Genomic DNA, 23,347 nt, shown 5'->3' with positions numbered 1-23,347 from the left:
ACACAACAGGATGCTACCACCTCCATGCTTTACCACAGGTATGTGGTCTTTGTAAGGTGATTTGTATCGTCTTTCTTCCCGATGTACCATTTGGCATTAAAGCCAAAGAGTAACATTTTGTTCTAATCTGACCATGAAACCTTTTAACATTTGGCCTGAGAATCTTCTAGGTGCTGCTTGTCAAGACTCAAATTAATGTGTCCTTAATGTGTCCTTTCCTTAGGACTTAACTGTGCTTTTAAGGATGGGCAAATTCTTCAAATTCCTTTTGTACCCATCTCCTGACCTTTGCCTTTTCTACAACTTCATCCTTAAGATCTCTTGAAGGACCTTGCCACCCATAGTAGACCGTTTGTAGCACTGGAATGCTCCAGGAATAGCTTCTTTTGTCTGAACTAATCGAAATCTTTACAACTAAACACAGGTGATCCAGAAGGGAATTTGTTACAACTGACTTCGTACACCTCAGTTTGCACGTAATCATCTGGGAGTGGGGATGGGGAGTGTTATCCTTTATCAAGTCAAGTTATTCCAGTTTTCTTTTTCCTTTATAATTTTTTCTCTTTAACGTTTATGTGTAACCTGCCTGGAGTAAATAACTGTGTGTGTGTTTTCATTTTAGGCTCTGAAACAACAAATTTAATGTTTGGAGGTTAGAACAAATATGAAAACTGTAACTGTCCATCTTGCACAGGTGCCTGCACTGACAAAGCTGTGTCAATGACAGGTCGCATGAAAGGACCCATGGCATGAATTCAACATGAAAACCCTGAAGTGCAGTGAGCTCAGCGTGTCAGACACAGGGAGGCACTAGTGTCCGAGAAAATTAATTGGTTGCATGATGTTTTGAACAACAGCATCAAAGTAATAAATGTTATTACTGTAAGTAAAAGCCACTAAATGGGCGACTATAACTGCTATTACACACAGGAATGCACTGGGGTTCGGGGGGACAAAACTCAACTGGCAGTTGGAATTATGATGGTTCTACCTATGCCACCTACCTGCTTACAAAGCTGTGCTATCTGGCAGATACATTCAGCAATTCAGCGTTTTTTCTTCACTGGATTGTTTCTTCTCCAGTGAAAATGGAAATAACTCCAGTAAAGTCAATCAAAGAGGGACATTCAGCCAACTTGATGAGAGGTTTTAATTCTGACTTCCCTGACATGGAGAAAGCTGCAGAGCTGAATTGGATGAGGAACCCATTTCTCTTCTCTAAACAAAATAGAAGAAGGCTTCTTGCCAGTAATCAGGACGAATCCTTCGATGTGTAAGCCGAGAGTAGCCTACAGATAAAGTGGGACAATTCAACTCTCACCAAGATTTGGTTGCGTGTGCAGAAGCATTGAGCTGAGCACATGTTTCTTACTAAATTGTAACAACTTATCAATTGTGGAACTTATCAAAGAATAAACTACAGTGCTTTCTTAGTATTAATGCATGATGATTTGGTTTGCCATTAACATTGGATTGTAAAAAGCAATTAAGTGTTTTTCAGTTACAAGGTTGTTAAATCTAACACTACGCCTTTTTTACATTTTTTGCTGTTCAAGTTGTCTTCGACTGAAATTTTATTCTAAAAGGGTACAGTATGTTATTGAACAATGTTTAAGAAAAACTGCTGTAAAATATAAGACTGGTAAGAGAACTGTTTGCTGTTTCCCAGTATCTAGGGCCTTATGTGCCATGTTGATATAGACGAGCATCAAAAAAGCATCACTAGAAAAGGAATTTCTCTTTTTATGTATTGTAAACATTATAAAGAATAATAATATTAGGAGCAGACGTGTAGTCACAAAAAAGTAATCCCCACCCATACAGCACTGATAAACACTTCTGAAACATAGATGGTCTACACTATGTACTGTCCCCAAATGCCGTGTACTGGTTGATAAGGCAAGTGAAAGAGAAAGGACCTGTGTTTGGTATTTTTATATTACTAAGGTAGCACTACTACCTTTCTTTGCATTTACCTGCTACAGCCACCATTACTCCACCTTGTTGACTAGCAAAGTCAATACATGTGCCAGGGTCTCCAAATAAATGGCGACAGATGACATATTGTTATAACTCCAGAGAATGGCTGGCACTGCCATTTGAGGGACAGCAGAGTAAATAATGGTCTTGCTTTCTTGATTAATCAAATTAATTAAATATATTGCCCAGCCTTAGTTCAGTATAATACTGCTGGCTATAAACATTTTTCACAAATAAGATTTTACACATCTAAAAGTCAATGGTCTTCACTGTACGGTTATCCAGATTCAACCTCAACCATTTACATTTAGTCATTTAGCAGACGCTTTACAAGTGAGGTAAACCGAGGAACTTAGAATACTTTATTAATCCCAGAGGGAAACTGCAGTGCTGCAGCATCTGCTTAAAAGAAATCAAATAACCAATGAGGCCGATAAGAAAGTATATGATTAAAGGCTAAACAGACTAAATAAATAACACAAAAATAATAAAGTGAAAATTATGCTGCAACTGATAAGCAATTACTTTCAATAAATTATTTTGTCAATTAAATATTTCAAAACTCTGACAGTTTCCTAGAGTCTAGGGTGATGTAGCTAGAGCCAGTCAATAGTTAATATTTTTGCTTAAAACATGAAAAGAATTTTCAAACTAGTTGCAGACCATTTGAAATATGCAGTAATTGTTGCAACTCTGCTGGAGTTTTACATATTATGCCTTTATTATTCTTTAATTACAAAGTTGAACATCACACAATAGAGGAAAAAATGGCAAAAGACCATTCTGCCAAGTGTGTACAACATGGCTGTCTTTGCAGAGACATGGTAGGAATGTGGTCTGTCTTTACTCAAACAGCTAAACAAAGTTATCTGTCTGCAACATCATGAGACTCCTCCTCTCCCCACCACTGTTTATCTACTGCTTTGCTAAGTTTGTGTGTGTGTGTGTGTGTGTGTGTGTGTGTGTGTGTGTGTGTGTGTGTGTGTGTGTGTGTGTGTGTGTGTGTGTGTGTGTGTGTGTGTGTGTGTGTGTGTGTGTGTGTGTGTGTGTGTATATTTTAAATTTGATAAAACAGCCAAGCCCCTGGTGATGACCAGCACCGTGGGATTTAGGATTCCTTTGCCATCGTAACCAAAAGGTCACCTGACTCCAATCACCTCCCATGTCATGTTTACACTCTCCAGTTACACAGGGGTTACAGGAAGAGGCATGGGACACTTAACTGGTGCAAAGGCACATTGTCCTTAACATTAATCTCCTTCGTGTGTCACCAATGAATAAATATACAGCTCTCACTCGAGATAAGGCAGATAATAAATACGCAAAGGTTGGGCTGCCCATAGAAACTGGAGGTCACGTGAGGAAAGAAAGGTGCAGTAAAAACAAGGATTTGCAGGTGTGGTCACACTTCCAGGAAGTGCAGCCACCCGCTTCATGATTTATTCTGCCTCCAAGCACCACCCAGTGTACCTGCTGATAGGTGCAAAAGTGGTATGCTGCAGTTTCACCATAACCTGTCTGACTGGATCAGCAATGGAAACAGGTGTCAACACAAATGACACACCAAGTATGAGCGCGCAGACACACACAGAGAAAGGACAGTTTGATAATAGGACTATTTCTTAGATGGTTGAACAATTACTAAGGCACGATGCCATTGACAAATGATCAAAGAATAAAACAGTTTCAGTCCACACCTACTAACAAGTGTGCCCTCCACAGCACTTCTCATTTAATGATATTCAGATTTACTCAAACCATGTATGTCCTCCACATCTAGATTCTTTAATTCTCCAAACGAACCACTGTTGTAATCAACTCAGAAACAATGCAAAACATTGGCATGTTCCTTATCTCTCAGCCATCCAGAGACAGTGTGACGATGCACAGGAAACTGGTTGTGTAGGATTCCAGCCATTCCTAACTAGCTCACTGGCAGCATGGGTGGATTCCGTGGTGTTACTATTTGCTCTTAAAGACAAAATAGAAAATGTGAGATCTCAGAAGGTTCTCGTAAGAAAAAAAGATAGATCAGATTCTGTCTTTTGAGTTTGACACTGCAGAGTGTCAGTATTATCAGTATAGTAGTAATGTTAAAAATACCAATAGATTGTCAACATGAAAAATGATAATACCAAGTGATTTTGTAACTTTTGCTGGCACCAGCCATGGCTAGAGGTAGGGCTGCACAACTGGAAACATACAGGAATGTTTTACCAGAAGTAACTGTGTTTGAGTAGCTGTATTTTGAAAGAACTGCTTATTTTAGATTGACTGAGGTCATGTTTGTATTGTAACACAACTGACCTGCAGGAAGTAGGATGAGGGAAAGCTGGTTTCTTATCAGTGGGTGTAGCAACGCATGAATCAAAGAAAGTGTTTCCCACTCATGTTCACTGTGCGGCAATAGATATATTTAAATGGCCAATCACTAAAAAAAAAAAAAGTGTATGTTCGAGTGCCTTTGTAACACACTTGTATGCACAATCCTGGCTATGCAACTGATGGCAAAGGAATATACCTGTAGAGGTGATCTTACGCGTATCTGATGGGCCAACAAGTTCTTCACTCCGGAGATTGTTGTATAAGGGGGAAATTGTGGTTAAAGGCTACAGCAAATGTGTTTACATTTTGGCAAATTAGGGCCATTAAAAGGTGTTGCAAAGAGCTTTTGCAGTTCCTTTTTGCATGTACAGACAAAACATCACAGGATTGATTTGATACTGGAGAGAAACAGTTCTCTGCAAGTTCTGGTTCTTCTATGATGAAATGTTTACCGCACTTGATGATGAGATAATAGCCTTGGTAAGTTTAGACACAGTTTTTGTAAATGAAAACATCTGTATCTTGTTTTAAAGATTTTACTCTGAGGAGGAAGATGAATTCTGATACAAATTATGTCTCTGCCTCTAGGATAAATGTATCTATTTATTTATTTATTTTTATACACCAAGAATGTAACAAAATCCCGCCAAATATTTGGTTACACCGCAGTGTGTCGGACTGCTTGGCAGGGTCTCGAATTTACAAGTGTCTCAACCATGGTCCTCTATTCTACACAGGAGGAAATGTCAAGTGTACCGCTGGATATCAACCTAAAACAAAGAGGCTGGTGGACAGATGCGACACAATGGGTTGAGGAAGTGACACACGGGAATTGGAGCTGGAGCAATGGAGAGCAGAGATAGGAAAAATGAATCTAAAGGAAGCTGAACAACTACAAAAAACTGCCTTCATGAAGAAGACAAGAATTCAACAGCAGAGTTCTGTAACAAATGGCACAGTCATTTCCACTCTAGTTTTCCAGCTGTTCTCTGTGATAACATTGCTCAAATGTGTGGAACGTTGGTTTCTGTGACCCTCAAAAATCTCAGGTCCAACAAATATAAGAACTTGTAATAAACTCAATCTCAGAACAACAGTATCTCCAGCCATGAGTAGAAGATTAAAAACATGCCTTGAAAAAAAAAAAGTCAGTGTGACAGAAAGTACTTCATTCAGAGTGGCACAGCAAGCAACTAGGCCACAATCCAGTTCCAACTGTCTCCTATCAGGCCATTTACATCGGGAAGAATAGAAATCAACTGCCCCTGAAAAGAAACAGTGTGTCTGTGAGTACTTAGAGCCTAAGAGCCCCACAGGGAAATTAGATTTCTTGTCTAATTTATGAGCTCTGAAGCCCAGTAGAGCTTGAGGACATGGGGGGACATCTGTATTCGCAGCAATATTCTACCTATTTGCACCAATGAGTTTTTAGGAAAATAGGTGATTCTGTATGAGTTAAACAGATTGGTGCAATACATCACAGGCACAGGAGCTGTCATTTCATGGATCGTGCATTGAGAGGGAACATCAGACAGAGACAGAGAGAGAGAGACAGAGACAGAGACAGAGACAGAGAGAGAGAGAGAGAGAGAGAGAGAGAGAGAGAGAAAGAGAGAGAGAAGTGCAGACACAGAATATGCACAATGCTTTCACAATAACACAACTTCCTACGGTTGACCACCAAGAGTAGGTAGGCAATCAGTGTGACCATAGTTTTCAGCTGACAATCTAATTTGATAGGTTCTATGCACTAATACAATTCATAACTAGACAACATCTCAAATCTATCTCAGACAAATGATGTCAAACGAGGCAGAAGAAGTCAGAGTCAGATGAATAGTTAGACCAAGTAAAAATTTAAAAGCCCATAGGGTCAGAAAATAAGTGGCATTAATTATGAAGTGCATTTCAATGACCATAGTAAACTTATTTTAAGTCTCTAGACAATTATGTCCACTTATAAATCTAGTAGAGAAAGCGTAGTTTTGAGCAAGGTGCAGCAGCATTTGTTGTATAAGCCGCACTGGGGCTTATAAAATAACTGACAGTGACACTCAACAGACACCCAAGAGACCAAAATACTGAACTGGGCCAGCCACAGCTATGTAAACAGAGCATTCCTGCATGGTGCAGAGAGTGTGTGTGTGTGTGTGTGTGTGTGTGTGTGTGTGTGTGAGGCTGTTCAACCTGCACTTCTTCTCATTCATTCAGTGATCGGCATCTGAGCATTCAGTAAATCTGCTCTTATGTGTGGACGAGCAGACAGTGATAGAAGTGAGACAACATTGTGTGACAATTGAATGAAATGCTGATCCAGCCCACACAATTCTGTTTATTTGATTCAAAACAAAACTCACATCAGATGAACTGAAAATACCAGCATGAGGTCAAGTGCATACTCCTGCTGTTTGGCTGTGTTTCCATATGGGTATCAGACCATGCTGGTAAGGGGGACTTCTACACACAGTACGTATCACAACTTTACACCAGAGGACATTACCTTGCTTTCGTTTTAATTTCTTTTAAAAAGCCCCGTCATTCAGTGAGCCACATTAACCTCCAATAATTTACCTCCAATTTTTCCAATAATAACTTTAGTGGGTGAAATGCAATTTCAGATAGAGTAGGTTGCTGATTCAGATAAAAAAAGTGCTCTAGTTCGACAAGTGTTTTTATAATTTACACTTTGATTTTTGTAAACCCTGTACTTCTGATGTAAGACATTGGTGGTTAATTCTGGAATTTGTTTACAATCTTTTATGGAAGTAATGGGTGTTTTCAATGAATTATAAAATTATTAGTTTATGGACAAGCTTCTTTGTGTCATAGGATTTTTTTTTACAGCTGCCTATAAGAGAATTAAAGCCAGTAACGCTAGTGTTTTGTTGTATCAAATCTGTATATGAGTCCTTAAGAGATCAAAGATGAAGAGAGAAGATGGACACCAGTGACCTCTTAATTAAGACTCCGTGCTCTTCCTGGCTTTACTAATTAGTCTCTGTCTGTCTAATTAAGATTCAGTAGGCTGTCACATGTTACTCACTGTCCTGGTTTACTGAAGCCTGTACAGTGAGTGAGAGACGTTTGCAAACTCTTATGAGTGTGAAAAGTGAGGACAAAGTCTCCCCATCGTAGTTTTCATAGAGTATACACATTTAGTGAGACTGTAACTTTGCATAGCTATTGTGTTGGTGCTACAAAGACTGTTTAAGCAGCCAATCCGTTATGTGGCAAGCATTAAATTATACCCTTTGTTAATTTTCTCTGATGTTACATTATAAATGACAAAGAAAAATAACCTACCAATACTGAATAGATTAAAATACATTAAATCCTGCACACAACAATCTTCCTCCTACTCTGACGTCTAACTTACTTATTTGTTTTTTTCTGGGGACAAAGATATAACCCACTCTTCCTTCTCCGGGCCTATTTTAGCATAAGTAGTTGGGAACTAAATATATTTCAGGCAACCAGACAGAGTAACATCAGCACAGGAACTTCTGTGTTAACCCTGCATAAACATAATCACTTAATGTGTGGATCACTAACAACTGCAAACAACAGACTTCAATTTAAGAGTTACAAGTGGTGATTGACTCAATCACCAGTTGATTGAGATGCAAGTGATTTACAAGTGGTGATTAAGTCATGCTGTGAATGCCCAGCTTTATAGTACACACATGCACAGCCTCATCACACAGGGTCACGCAGCAATATCAGAGAGTTTTGATGGTTTTTGCAAGCTGACACCTGGCCAGTAGCTGCTAACCAGTTATTACAAAATATCCATCAGCGCTGAGAGGCCACCTGCAAATCTGATGACACAACCATATCTCCCCTGCCATCACAACAGATTAACAAAGCCATTTGGTGTCCAAATCTTCCAGATAACGACAGGACACACGTGCTTTCTCAATCAAGGCTCCAGCACTGGTCACCCTCACGCAGAATGATACTTCCAGATGGGAAAACTGCAGGACTGTGCTCACGCTGCGCACACAGACGTGAAAAAAGATGCAGTGTCATTACACACACAAATGTTTAAAACTTTTTTTCCCTGGTCATTTGATGTTGCAGAAATAAAGTTTCCCCAGAGAGATAAAGTGCACTAATGCCCGATCCCCCTTTGAAACCATAGCTAGGCACATAGCCTCCTTATTAACCACTGGATTTCTCCACATGTAGAAATGATGAACATGAAGCTATAATTGCAAAGCGACACCATAAAAGGGTGGTGTCCTTTTCTTTCTGCTCTATGCATTCCTTTATATTCATCACAGTAAAGCCCTGAACGTGCTTAATGTGGAGGATTGAGCCAACAAAGAGCGAGCGCTGGGGCAAATCGGACTAAAACATAAATAAATTACACACTGCTCTCACACTGGATAGGATTATGTAATTGGGAGGTTGAACAAGGTTTTTTTTTAAAACAAGACGAGACAGTGCTTTCAACCATCCTACAGAGCTAACATTACCAACTAGCTAGTTACAGCTCTGCTGGCGTCAGTCATCATTTCAGTTAATATCAGCAGATACATCAATGTTCATGTCCTAACCAAACACACCAGCTTGTTACCAAAGTCTTTTATTAACAGGCTTTCTCTGTTTTCTTTTCATTAATAATCCACACACACTCCTTTCACCAACAAATATGTAGCTGTCTTCAATGCTTTGCCACACAATGTCATCCATAAATGGTGATGCTTCTTTTCCTTAGGAGACTTATAAAAAGGAAAAGAACAGGTTCAGGGGCTCAGTCAGAATGGACTGATCAGAGCTGCCACAATTCCCACATTCAAACAATAATGATTGTTGAGAGAAGAGATAAAGACTTAAGAGGGGAGAGATAAAGACATGAGACGAGGCAGACAGCGAGGAAAGATGAGGAGATATAAGGCAGTGTGGCTCAGCATAGCATTGCTGCATAGGGAAGACCCCAGGAGTCTGGGGCTCATGAGTGTGCATGTGACTATGTGGTGTGTGTGCTTACTGCAGAGAACAAACAGCCCGCCTCATGTCGAAATCCTCTTAATCAGGGCTAGGTTGTTCACTAAACCAGTAGATACTCCCTTATTTTGTCTGTATATGTGCACATGAATGTGTGCGAGTAAGCTTCCCAAACTCTCTGAATTAATTGGATTTGTGTAAACAGACCCCAAAGCCTCAGCCAGAACAAAATTAAAAGTAAAGAAAAGAAAGATGCAGCCTGGTGAAGAAATGCCTTTTTATCCCAAGATAAACTATAGATAGTCATTGTGCAGCCACAACTAAAAAGATAATAACCTGACAATGGCTTTAATGACAACACATTAACACCAAGTAAGTGTGCTTTATTGTCTTGTATCACAAGAAGTCAAATATGGAGCAGCACAGTGGTATTACAGAAACATGACTTGGTCTTAAAAATGCACAAGCACTTAAGCACATTTCTTTGTGCTGTAGTTCAGTCCCTGCTGATTTCAAAAGAACTTCTAAAATCTTCAACTTTTTTAAGAGCCTAGAAGCATCTTTCTTGGGAACATCAACTTGCTACTGGGTCTAGTCTCAAGCCATATTAATAATGCCCACAACCAAAAGTCCCATCATTTCGCTTCCTAGTGGAACCCGCTGCAGGCACAGCTACATCTCACCCGAGTTTAACAGCAGCAGAGTTGACAGAAAGACTTGGCCACGTCAGCCAGTCTGGCACGCATACGGACACACACGCACACACACCACTACTGTCTGGCAGGCGTGCATATGATCCCATTCCTGACTAGACAAAGTACAAAGAACAGAGCTGCCTGTGCTTAAACATTGTAAAGACTCTGCACAGTGAAAGCTGGAAGAGAGTGTGTCAGCATTTTCGGATGTGACTGCAGGTTGATGTGTCCGTAAAATATTTCACTACTAGGCTCCTGACAACACTTTTGCTGCATTTACCATTCAAAAGGGTGATTTATTACGGCCTGTGATTTCTGGTTGCAGTCAACAAGTGTGATGCTGTCAGGTTCACTCTCTTCAAAAAAATGCATTTAAACCCCCCTTACAGTTCTGTTAGATTGTTGTTGTAGCCTCCCCCTTATTTTCATGCTTTACTTTCTGCCTGAAAGTATACTGACACACTTTAGCCTCTTTGTATGAAGTTACATCTTTCTGTGTTAACTGTTGGGGATGTCATCTTGTGATCTGTGCAGTCTGTTTACCTGTTCAGAATGGGTTGCATCTCATTTGTTTGACTAACTAAAAATTGTTTAAATCACGACATAAAAGTAAAAACCATAATTACAGTTTTCAAGATGCTTGATGCAAGATCTTCTAATCCAGAATTTGGCAAACTGTGAGAACACACCTCTACTGACGTACCATTGCAGCGCTTTTCCGAATCATGACAGATTCTGACTCACAAGATGGCGCCCACATCACCCAACAGTTAAAAAACTTTAATGTCTACTTCACATTCTCTGCATTTATTATGTACATATACTGCCTGGTCAACAATGTTTCACACAGAAACTGAAAGGAGTCTGAGATTTGGGTCAATCAAATCCAATTCTTGTGTTTCAGAGTGATTTGAACTTAAATATGCTTCAAAGCACATCTTATTGTGAAGAGGCCTTGGGAAAGAATCCTGTGATCCAGCACATGCAGCATTGTAGGTATTTTTTTTGCTCTTCTAACCAATCAGAGAAATTTAAAAATTTCTGCTTGATTAGTTTTTAAATGGTAAATGTTCTGCACTTATATAGCGTTTTTCTACCTATTGGCACTCAAAGCGCTTTACACTGCTTTTTATTCACCCATTCACACTCACAATCACACACACACTCATACACCGATGGGGGAGCCGCTATGCAGCTGGCCAACACTCACCGGGAGCAACTAAGTTGGGACACTCAAGGACACTTTGACATGTGACCGGAGGAGCCGGGGATTGAACCAACAACTGTGAGATTGGTGGACAACCGCTCTACCTTCTTGCGCCACAGTCGCCCTAAGCATTCACATTTAATGAAGTGTGAGGGCTGAATAGTGTAGCTTTAAGCAGATTGGGTATTGAAACTGATTCACATGAAAAATTAGTTCATCAATGTGCCCACACAGCCAGTATTATACAGGAAAAAAGCAGTAGTATCAGATCATCCCTATCAACAGATGAAATGAGCTGAGCCTATTGAGATCTATGTATCCCTGGCCAGAAAAAGAGGATAGTTAGTTAGGGCAAACACAGTAGCACAGAGTAATACTGTAAAGTTAAATTAGCAGCAGTAGTACATCTTGGAAGGTCCCATGTTCACAAACTTTTGGGGTTGGTCTAGGACAGAATTCATGTAAAATAGGGGAAGTAATTTCTGTTGTAATGAACATAACCAAAAAGCCTTGCACAAAGACGCGTGTCATAAATTCACTGTGTGTGTTTTACCACATCAAAAAAGTGGCTGTAGTGTTGAGGCGCTGCTCTGAGGTTGGAGGCTAATTTTACCAACGCTGACGTATCCTCCCAGCTGAGGGATTATGCTAACCAGGCAGTGGATAGGCAGCCTGAGAATAAATTTTAAAAATGAAGGGTTTTTTTTAGAGCAGATTTGTCAACTCATCCTACATTTTGACTAGGTTAACATTTACTTTAAGTACTGAACCAGAGCAGCCTGATATTAAGCCTAGGGCTTAACATTCATCATTTCATGCTCTGACAGATGGTTAAATGCTACAAATCTTCAACAACTGACCACTGAGGGAAAAGAACGTTGACAGATTTCCTAAGAAATGGTTCAGAAATAAACTGAGGCGGAAGCAGTCAACGATCTTTATATCTACTCCCTTAGTAAGGGCTACAACAGCTATAAAAGCAACAGCTGCCCATGCAGAGAAACTATGCTGAGGCTTTGATTTCTGGTGCAGACCATAGTAAAGGTCATTCAAAGGAAAGGAAATCCTAATGTCATGTGGTAAACTAGAGTTTAAGAGGTCTCAAACTGTTTAGTGTTAATGTATTTATGACTCTTCAGAATCTTTTGTCAAATGTGTCTAATCTATAATACATTCCTCACACAGACACACCCCCTTTACAGTGCAAATGTACAATTTAAAAACACCGGATAAGAGCAGGGAAAGAAAATCAAACCCCACCCAAATTAAACTCACTACTATTGTAAATTAGTTGGCTTTTCTCTTCCTCTGACAGAGTGTGTAACTGCAAGAGCCAAGTGTGACCAATTCTTATTCACACTCAATAAAACAGCCTACACTCGAGCTAATTGGGAAAAGACAGACAATTCTTCAGCAAACAAGAGGAAAGGCTACGCACATGTGCATGTGTACCTCTTTAGTGGGATTACAAAAAGCGCTGCATTAGGCAGCAGTTTATGGTCTATTTGGTTGGTAACTGAGTGTCCCTCCAGTGCATTTAAATGCAGAGCTTAAGCTCAGCACCGACACACAAACATAAATTAAGCTCAAAGCAGGCAAGACGCTTATACTGTACTCCCACTTTCTCACTTTCATTTCCACACACATATATGCAGGCACATATATAAATACACGCTCCCTAAAATTGAAGCCAGAGAACTTTAGTAAAACCAAACTTTAAGGAAGGAAGCAAAGCCCTTCCATCGCTGTCAGAGAATACAAAGGTGGAGGAACGACTGGAGCAAGGAGGGGTGTCAGTGTCCCGCTGAGAGAAAGGAAATAAACACTTCCATATGCAATCCCTGCCAGAAACAGTTGTGTGTGCCATGCACACACACACACACACACACACACACACACACACACACGGCGGAAGTTAATACAGTAATAAAGCATTGTAAATTTGAGCAAGAGGGCTCTAGTTAGCAACCTGCATGGTCATATGAAGGGAGAACATTTGCTGCTTCCAGAAATTTATAGCTATGGAGGCCTTGTTCATCACACTAGCTCTATATTATAATGCAGCTGGGAAAGAAACATGCTACTCTGAAGCTGTAGCACTGACACTCCTGATTGGTTGGTTTAACATGGAGCGGATTCATTTTTCTGGTGTGTAAATCCTGACCAAAGCAACCAACACACAGCATACGTGCTGCCTGGGGAAAGCCATGAACTCAGGGGCACAGCACCATTTTTCTTGTCAAGAAAAATGCACGAACACACATTTGTATTACAGTGGTTGGCTACAATCTTTAGACCTGACAATACCAGTACACACATATAACAGTACACATTATACATGCAAATCAACAACTCTTGATCGAAAGTCTTCTAAAATTCATTTTTTGTGAGGCGTGGCTGCTGCTTATGAACAGCACACTGACACAGTTTGGATGTTTTTATAATTCAAGGTTGTGCTAAACCACACCTCAATTCTCATCTTGCTGATTGGACTTCCAGGATTGCTAACGATGAAAAAGTTTATGTTTAGTGACAGAAGCCTGGTGATGTCAACAACCTTTCCCTTCCATTAACGTGTGTTAAATAGGTGTGTTCAGTAAAGACATAAAATATCTGGATTTTTTTTGAAAGATACTTACAAATACTGCATTTGTTGATATTTGTGACTTTGGTAAAGACCTGACCATGTTTCATGGCCAATTTATTCAGAAAACTGTAAATTTGCAATTAGTGCCGTTACTTACTCTCTTGGGGGGACTTGTCATTGTCCTCAATTATATAATCCAATTACTTTGCTCCTATACATTCTGTCCAATAAGTAATAACATTCTCACATTGACTGAGCTCCACAGCCAAACAAACCTGTAATGTCCTCTTTCACTTACATTCACTGTTCCATCTTGTTGGCCTCCCTCTGTGCTCCAGACATCAGCAGAGAATAAATGGCTCAAACACATGATAGCTCAGCAACACTGTTATACTGTAAGCAAACCTAAAGGACCGGCTTAAACTTTTAAGTGGAAGTCAGCAAAACAACTGTAAAACCCAACATTTCCTGGAGGGTGGTTTTGATGAAGTGGGAACGACAAGTCCTTTGTTTAAATATTTACCTACAGCTGAACGTGTTAAAAGTAATTGTTATAACACTATATGCTGTTATTGATAACTTAAGAGGGACAACTCATTATTCGAGCCGGGAGATTCTGTGACTTGTGTTAGTGCAACAAAAGTCTGCTTTCGAATTACATGCAAGTGAATGCAAAATATCACCTACATACTCAACAGTCAATGATTTGCAGAGAAGAATTTAATAATATTTTCACTTTTTTTTTTTGCTGCAGCTTCTTCAGCTGCAGCAAAGCCCCCTTGTGACCACAGCAAAATGAAAATAAGTGAGGGAGGGGTTAATATGTAGTTTAGGCTCAACAACCACACTGTACACCTGAGCAATACGATAAATTGATCTTTTTTTATGCTCTCAACACCCCCCTCCTGTAAAAAGCAGATGTGCACAGGCTGTGTGTTCTGCAAGCGACTGAAGCGTGAGTATTATACTTTTTCACTCATGCAAACTGTGCTGTCGAACTGGTTGGAGTCTCTTTATCAGCTCAGGCTAGGAATGCCTCTCTGCTAACAGGTCAGAAATAAAGTACTGAAGGTCCTGACTAATCCTTTGTTTATACTTGCCGCTCTCACCCATCGGTTGCACCGAATTTGATGTCACTGCCCACGTGAGAGGCCTGTTGTCGTCTTTTCAGCAAGTCACGCATCTCTTAATTTTAGTAACTTGGCACGAGTGTCGTAGGGTTGAATGAGCTGAAGGCAAGACTGTGTGAGCAGGTTCGTAACTACTGACATCAAGAGGACTACCAGCCCATGCGAGAACACAGGGACGAGTGCATGTATAATGACGAAACAGCAGTCAGTTGGTAACAGCATAACAGCCATGTTTAGAGAACATATACACTGAATATTACTTCTTCTATTGCTATTCCAGAAGTGTAGACTTCATTTTCTCAGCAGCGACCTCTATTGTTGAAAAGGAGATTACAGTGAGTTCAGGTAAGAGTATAAATGGATGTGATGTGCATCGACCAATGCGACGAGAATAAGCACAACTTAACTTCTTTGTCAACATTTCAATCTACGGCAGCAAAGGTTTTGTGAATATCAGTAAGCCGAGACACTGTAGCTGTACCTCACCTCATAAAATTACTTGATTAAAGTGAGAAAATGGCACAAACTCTGGGTAAAAATAGGTCACTTAGATTTTACAGATGGCTCTCGCTGCCAAGCATATTTTCCCAATTAAGGCCAGTTAGGGAGGGAAATTCCCAGACAGTGTGAATTATTAACAACTTGAAATGGAATCTAATCATGTGACGTTGTATGGCTGTAACACCCAACATCCCCAGATAGGTGCTGGAAAAAAAATGTGTTGGGGGTGGGGGGACTGAGACCTTAGACTCTGATTGGCTAAAACCTGCAGCTGAGTTTCCTCCTATTGTTTGTAGTCATTACAAATGTAGATAATGAATTTATTTTTATTTTTTGTCCTTTCGGCTTATCCCGTGAGTTCAGGGTCGCCACAGCGGATCATTGTCCGCATGTTGATTAGAATGAATCATGTTACATTAATCGTATATATACACACGGATACAATTTTTTACATGTGCCAATTTATAAAAAAATGTAAAAGGCTTCTTTGGCAACACAGCCAATCTTCTGGAGGAATAAAATCAAAAAAAAAAAAAAAAAAAAAAAAAGGCCAGCACTTGGCACTATGATTTGTTATTTCCTGCAGCAAAACACAACCCTGCAGTTACTGAATAGGGGAAGGCAAACCACCCATAGTGGTGGCAACACTTTAGAATCACCAGGATACAGGTAAACAATGCTTAACTCAAGTGCCTGAATGTGAGCAAAACTCAGCAATAATGTGAAACGTTACATTAATTTTAAGAACACCAGCGCTTAAAGTTAGACATTACACACTCAATTGAATTGACACATTATGTCTCATTGGTCTTATTTAAGGCTGAGAGGATGTGAACAGAGAAATATTGACTGACTTGATTCTTTACTCCTGTTAAACTTGTCACAGCTCACACCTTAATCATTCTTACAAGCAAATAATAAATCAATGACGGCCCTCGTATTCTGTATGGAGGGTAACTAATAAGAAAGCCATTATCAACGTTATATTTAATAGCTTTACTTTTCCTGCTATGACAACGTTCAAAGGGAGTTGGTGACGTCACATGAACTCTAGCATCGCCACACCCAGCCTCAACCTGAGCAGAGGCCTACTCCGCTAAAAAGTGGAAACACCTGTGTGCAAGACCTTTAGTTTATTTGCTTCAAGTTAAAAAACACAACAGCATTTCCAAAATTTAAGAAGGATATTTGTATAGAGCTTTTGTTTTTTTAAATACAAAACATGTTCAGCTAGTGAGCATTAAAAATATGAAGACATATATTTGATACAAATACTGCAGCAGGTGATAGGCTCTTCTTTCTTTAAAAAAAAAAAAAAAGTCTTAACGTGTAGAAATTTGAAAATATCAGACCACAAGATCAGAGCTTAACAATTGCTCAGCACTGTTTTGAACAAATTAGGTCAAGACAGAGATGGTGATGGCCTCTGGTCTATCTCTGGAATTTTCAGAGTTGAAGCACATTTGTCATCCAATCTTAGTGCTCAGTTGAAGAGTTGTCTTAATTTTAGAATAAATAAAAGAGGCTGTGTAAAGTTATTCCTTATGCTTTATGTCCAAGTGGTAGTGATTACAACACAGTGGCACAAAACTTTCATATGCCTCCCTGATTTTCTGGTCATAAATGTCTAATAGTCATAATACTGGCTGAGTAGTATCTTATTTTACACAAATGTTGAACAAAGGCTGTAATGCCACCTCAGAAAAAGCAATATTACTCTAAATATCTAAAAATGTCTGTCAATGAGGAGTTGCTGCTCTTTTGTGAGTTTCTATGGGATGTTAGTGTGGCCCAGGCTGGCTCCTAGCATCCTTTCTGCAGTCTGCTTTGCCACGCTGGGGGCCTGTCAGAGTAGCTCAGTGTCAAACAGCACAACCCTGCTGAGTCAAGCTGACCGTGAACTAGCTAGACGAGTCACACTGGCCTGATGTTCCAGTTTCTGCTGGGTGCCTGATGTTCCCACTCCTGATAGGTGCTACAGAACGGTTATCATTTAAGCCTGTTTAATGAGTGAGACAGATATGGTACAGACACGGCCAAAAGAAAAAAAAAAAAAAAAAAAACACCACACAGGCCAAGTCAGACTTAAAAATCTACTAGCTCAGCAGATGGCTTTAATCTACCTAAACAACTATTTCATTTATGTTATAGATAGGGAGTAAATCTTTCTTCCTTTCTCAAACATTGTCATATGGCAAAATACCACTGGAATCATCTGGTTTTCCTACATGGAGCAGGGTTTAGTCCAATTGCTATAGGATAGTTTAACTTGGTTTCCAATACTGGGATGACACCTGTAAGGGAATTTCAGGTGTTGGGTTTGTTAGGGGAATAAAACTCAAAAGACTTGGAACAATTCAACTTTTGAGTATCACAAAGGATTGGTAAAAATACAGAATAAAAAGGATTTATAAACAGTGTGTGCGAGCCTTTAATATTTCCAATATCCTGGACCCGACCGGTGGCATTTTCTCTACCACAGAGTTTCTTCTCTGTAGTAGAGACAAGTCCCACACCAAACGCCATTCAAAAATCTGTCAATTTAACAAGACTTCGCTCGTTGGCAGGTGTTAAATGTCACGCGTTCCTGAGTTTTTAAATCCTCTCTCTTCAGTTCAATAAATCTTTTATTCACCTGGTTAAAAAAAAAAAACAACAGCATTTCAACCTGTTTCCATCTTGAAGAATATCTCACTTAAAGCAAACTCATCATGTACGTTCATATTTTCATATCTTTAAGCTTGATTCCATTATATGTAATTTTAAGTGTGCCGAAGTGAAGAGCAGGTCTTTCTGTTAGTGATATAAGCCTTTGCATAACATTTTTGAATCCCTTTCATTCTTCAGACAAGTAGGCAACATTAAAGTGCAGACGTGTCTGCAGAGTTTGGCGTGTGGTGCTGCCTCCCTTACCTTGCCTGACAGTTTTCAACCTGACGGGACCTTTGCAGTTCTTTATGACTGTCTGGACATCGTACAAGGGTAATCCTGAAATCGAGAGGTTCTCCACCTCCAGCAGCAGCTCCCCTTCATTTAATTTCCCACTTTTGTAAAGCACGACATCCTCGTTAACTTGGCCGATGAGGGCGAATTCTCCGTTCTCCGCGCCGCCGCGCAGTGGCACACTGAACTCACCACGGGCATCCTTGAACACGGCGCACTCGTTCAGTCTGAAGGTCCAGTGGTTTTTCTTTAGCACGGGTTTGGACATTATGGACTGTTTAGAGCCGATTTAAAGACGAGCTGGCTCTGCCACTGAGAAGCCAATCAGTCAAGGCAACGGTGCCTGAAAAAAAGTCGACTTGTATTCGAGTGAAGCGCAGCAAACTTTCTTTCTCTTCCACAGAAACATGAGTGCCTCTGACAGTATGGTCCCACCGCTCTCCCGGGGTCACAAATCAAGCCATTCCACTTCTCTCGGGAGTCCGTCCTTACACTGTGCGCGTTACTTTCATTAGTTCCTTATCAGCCCCGCACTTTAATCCGTCTTCATTGATGTCATATGTTACATCTGCTACGGTCCCACTCAGTCAGTCCTGCACGTTGTCCCTATAAACTCACTTTATATGATGTTTCTTTCTCCCCTCCAGCTGACAGTCACTGTACTTTTTTTTTCTCCCCGTAAAACACAGTGGACTTCACCAGCGTCCTCCCTGTGTTTCGCCGACTCTCGTTCCCACTTCGGGCTCCGCTGTGGCGCTGGGAATGTGTTGCTGTTCGTGTTGCCTTCACCAACTGTCAGGAAAATCAGGCGCCAGATGGAGTAACTTGTATTACTCGACCCGTTGCTTTCCACCTTAGTTATGTATAAGCATGATGCAACAACAATTTCTTAGCATTTCTATTGTTTCTGACACCAGCTCAGGTAGTTTAAACCAGTGGTTCTCAATCCTGGTTCTCAAGGACCCCTCCTCTGTTTCCACTATCCCCGCACAACTCACTGCTGATTAAATACTCGTTGTAACCCCTCCCTTCCCTCATCTATGGTATCTTCCAGGTTCTGAATGACTGAGCACACCTGAAGCAGGTGTTCAGCAGTAAGGTAAAGATAGTTGGGAAACAAACACGAGGATATAAAACATAAATCTGTACTCATTTCAGATGGTCAGAAATGGGCTCAATCCTAAATCAGGCTATTTACCAATTAGGTTTTTGAGTAAGCTGTATTTACATGATGTAAAAATAAAAATGCACTATGTTTAGAAAACCTTTTTCAAATGTCACAGCAGGCCATATAAGCTAACAGCAGTAAACTGCAGTGAACCACTGAGATGCATATTTCAACAGGGATTTGTTGTTTTTACAAATGTAATAATTGTGAGTAGCAATTTTAGGTTTGCATGCCTTTCATAATTTATGGTTTAATGAATTTAAAAAACCTAGCCTACAAAGCAATGCAATGGATCTGTACAGTAACTTCAATAAAATGCAACATTGGTACTAATACAATATGAACTCCTTGATTTATAGCATCGTTCCACTATATTTAATTGAAACACATTGAGATTATTAAGACTTACAAGGACGGAGCCTACAAAGAGCCCTTGAAGGCAGCAATATAACAAGGAGCGCGCATGCGCACAGTTCAGAACCAAATCGCTGTCTTTACCTTTACCTTTTGCAATAAACAGCCTTTGGCTTCCCCTCATTAGTCAACTCAAGCTATTAAAATAAAATTCATCTGGTGTGCTACCTGTCTAACCTGAATTACTGGAATTTAAATAAACTGTAATAAACTGTCAATAATTTTTTTCTCTGAGGAGATGTTTGTCAAGGGATTTTCATTGAGCTGGAACTCAGAATAATTATCCATTTAACAGGCTTCATATGATGACGTTTAGTGAAATCCTTATTTCATACTGAAGTTAGTCAGTCAGCAGTTTATTTAAATTCCAGTAATTCAGGTTAGACAGGTGGCACACCATGTTTTGAAGTGTGGGTGAAACCTCCCCACAAAGACACACCTAAATGTGTGTTTGTGTGTTTGCATCAACAGAAGTTATTGCATCCTTTACGTCATGCTCATATTTTGTGAACCAAAGGTGGAATGCCTTGGAAATTTCTTCTGCGATGCATCGAGATACAGACAGAGTTTTTAGCAACATTGTCATTCTCATCAAAAGTAATAATCATCATTGCCATCAAAATCCATTATTGTTTTCCCTACTCTTTAAGAATAAGGGACAGATGACAGGTTAATCAAGAGAATAGAAGGAAGAAAAAAGTAAAGTCACTTTTATATAGAGAGCACTTTTCATACACAATGGCAAATGGAACAATAGTATGGAAAAAAATCAACTCAAATTAACATCACAAAATGTTAAACGTCAAACTCGGATAAGGAAAAAGTCCCACAAAAACCCCTTTAACAAGAAAAAAAAGGGGAAAGACAATAATTCCAGCACATGTTTAGGATCCAAGAAATAAAGTCAGATGATAAAGAAACTAATGAAGGCCAATCAGCTTGCAGGACAGCAGGGATGAATCCACTGCTTGATGGGATCAGGCGGGCCAGGCCTCTCACCTAGTGAAAAGCACATGAGCGTTTCCCAACCTAAAAATAACAGTGAAAGTACTCTGGGCCCCGTGGGAAGAAAAACCATTGGCCTGGATGGGACGGGAAATGGTGAATGCACTTTGAAGCTCCAGCCTTACAACTTTCCCTCATCTCCATCTGTTATCAGCTGCTCATACATGAAATGCATGTTTAATATTTGTTCAGCTTAATGCAGTTTCCTGTATGGCAAATTTCCCTTGTAGGCAAGTGATGGACAATAAACATTAATGTAGAAAAGTACTTAAAACACAATGAGAGACACAGGCATCATAAATTATGAACGTCTTCATTCATGTACAGAGCACCATTAAACTAAACAGAGAAACACTTTATTTCCAACTGTCCTATAAAAGTACATTCACAGGAGGTGAGCTCAAACAGTAGAAGAAACAAAGCCCCCTTTTATTGTGTGGGAGTTATCTTTCAGTGTTGAATAATAGGAATACAACTCAGTGAAGGGGGAAGTGGACAAACAGAATCCGCCTGGTCCCCCCTGGATGACACTTTAGTGATCCCTTGACTTTTCCTCTACAGCCACTATTATATTGACATTTGTGGTTTTGAATCAAGTTTATCCACAATTAGCTACATGGAATGCCATGAAATGTAGTGCAAACATTAATGTTTTCCTCAGGATGGATTATTTAGGATTTTATAAAGCACCATTGTAAAAATTTAGTTAGGACAGAAAATGTGTAATCATCAAGACATTCCTATCAGCCATCACTCTGCTCTAACATGGTGAACATCACACCTGGCAAACAGCTGCAAGTTACTACCCTGCTGATGTTAGCAGTTAGCTCAAAACACCACTGTGCCTAAAAAGAAGAGACCCTTGACTGCAGGCAGAAGGTTTTTCTTAGTACAGAGTGTGTCAAGTTGATGATTACACCTTAAAACAACTGTATAGGAGTATGTAGGTCCATGTATTTAAAAAATGCAGTTTACACAGCACTACTTCTGTTAATGTTCCTTTATACTGGCCTATGCATTTATACCTTTATATATTCGTATGTATATTGATTTGTGTGAGTTCAAAGTAAGTAAGTTCTGATAGCCATTAAAATGTGTCAATTACTTTTAGACAAACTGGCAGCAACATATATCAACTCTAGGATGCCTTTCTCTTCAAAAGAGAGGAATAGCATATAAAATGCTAAAGACAACAGATCTGGTGGCAAAACTACCACACAGTCTGTTCTCCCCCGGGTGGATGTTATCCAATCAGATCCTCCTCAGAAGCTGGGCAACAGGCTGTTGACATGACCACTGTTATGTCTGTTGGTTCTCACGGTGCCAAAAACCTCCAATCAAATCTGCAAACAAGCTTAATTTGGATAAACAGACCACATATTAGAAACTTTCTTGCATAAAATCTTGATAAAATGGCCTAATAATTTCACAATAAATTATGTAATACCTGGCTACTGCAGGTCCAACAAGTCCACAGCATTGTTGACAAAATGGGTGTAGCAAGAAGACATCTGGTTATTTGACCTGTAGTTGGTTAGATGCAAAATATAAATTGGAACAGTACTTGGGCTTTGACTGTTGACATTGCACAAGTGTGCAAGAACAGAAGCACAGAGAAGAACACAGATTGAGAAACAGTTATTTATTGGACAGAGCCGCCAACATGGTCGACTTTAACCTTTTTTTCAGCTTCCAAACGTTAGCCTTTTTATACTGTTTCTGGGGCTTATTACCTGGAGCAGACACTCAACCTGATTGCTGAAGACAATTATTCTTTTTTTACATTTTCTAGAAACTGGGAGTAGGTAAATTCTTGTCCTTGCATGGGATCACTAACATAGCATATAACATATAAGAACTACTGTCTTGATTCAACTCACCAGGCCCATTCTAATTACATATTTCCAGTCATTTTCTCTTGTTTAATAAGGAGGCTTATTATCAGCTGCAGTTAACAGCAGAATTATTATGCAGTCTTGACTTTCACTGTTTAGTAGATTCGGCGATGATGAGACGGCAAACGATTGAAGCAACTGAGTTTGCTGAATGCATGCCTATATTTGCTAGTCACTTCCGCTGTGACCTGCAGTGGAGAGTGGGGGTCACCAAGCTCCTCTGCCAGCTTCCTGTCACACAGCGTCACCCAAATCAGATCGACAGAGGGAGACACACTGCCATGGGCCCAAAATTTCCAATTCCCTTTCCACCCATCCATCAGTCTGTATGTGTCAACGTCTTCTCGTTGGCGTTTGCTGCCTCTTTACATTTCACTGTCGTGTTCTATCTGTCTTTCAATCTCCTGCACACATTAATAAATGCAAATCTTTGCATGAGTATTGCAATAGTGAGTATATGCACTCATACGCAGCTGCATGTTGTGCTTGGTTCACCGTCACCTCAGTGCATTGCATTAAATTGCATGTACATGCTCCAGAATCAAAG

General features: G+C 39.9%; 1 protein-coding gene across 14 annotated transcripts in view; it reads right to left on the bottom strand.

Moving 5' to 3' along the window:
• magi1b (membrane associated guanylate kinase, WW and PDZ domain containing 1b) overlaps window positions 1–19,279 on the bottom strand; it is a 135,277-nt gene extending 115,998 nt beyond the window's left edge. For 5 of the 14 annotated variants that reach the window (XM_067503494.1, XM_067503496.1, XM_067503495.1 and 2 more), the window contains exon 1: window positions 18,289–19,277. In XM_067503494.1, coding sequence (XP_067359595.1) covers window positions 18,289–18,586 — 298 coding nt within the window. In that variant the 5' untranslated portion in view covers window positions 18,587–19,277. Of the gene's footprint in view, window positions 1–18,288 lie in introns of all 14 variants that reach the window. The other 9 variants (XM_067503505.1, XM_067503507.1, XM_067503508.1 and 6 more) reach the window with 3 other exon arrangements.
• Window positions 19,280–23,347: the final 4,068 nt, after the last annotated feature.

The sequence above is a fragment of the Channa argus genome, chromosome 5 (genome assembly GCF_033026475.1).
Source record: "Channa argus isolate prfri chromosome 5, Channa argus male v1.0, whole genome shotgun sequence".
In the NCBI taxonomy this organism is placed as follows: domain Eukaryota; kingdom Metazoa; phylum Chordata; class Actinopteri; order Anabantiformes; family Channidae; genus Channa; species Channa argus.
This window is presented reverse-complemented; position numbering and strand designations above follow the sequence as displayed.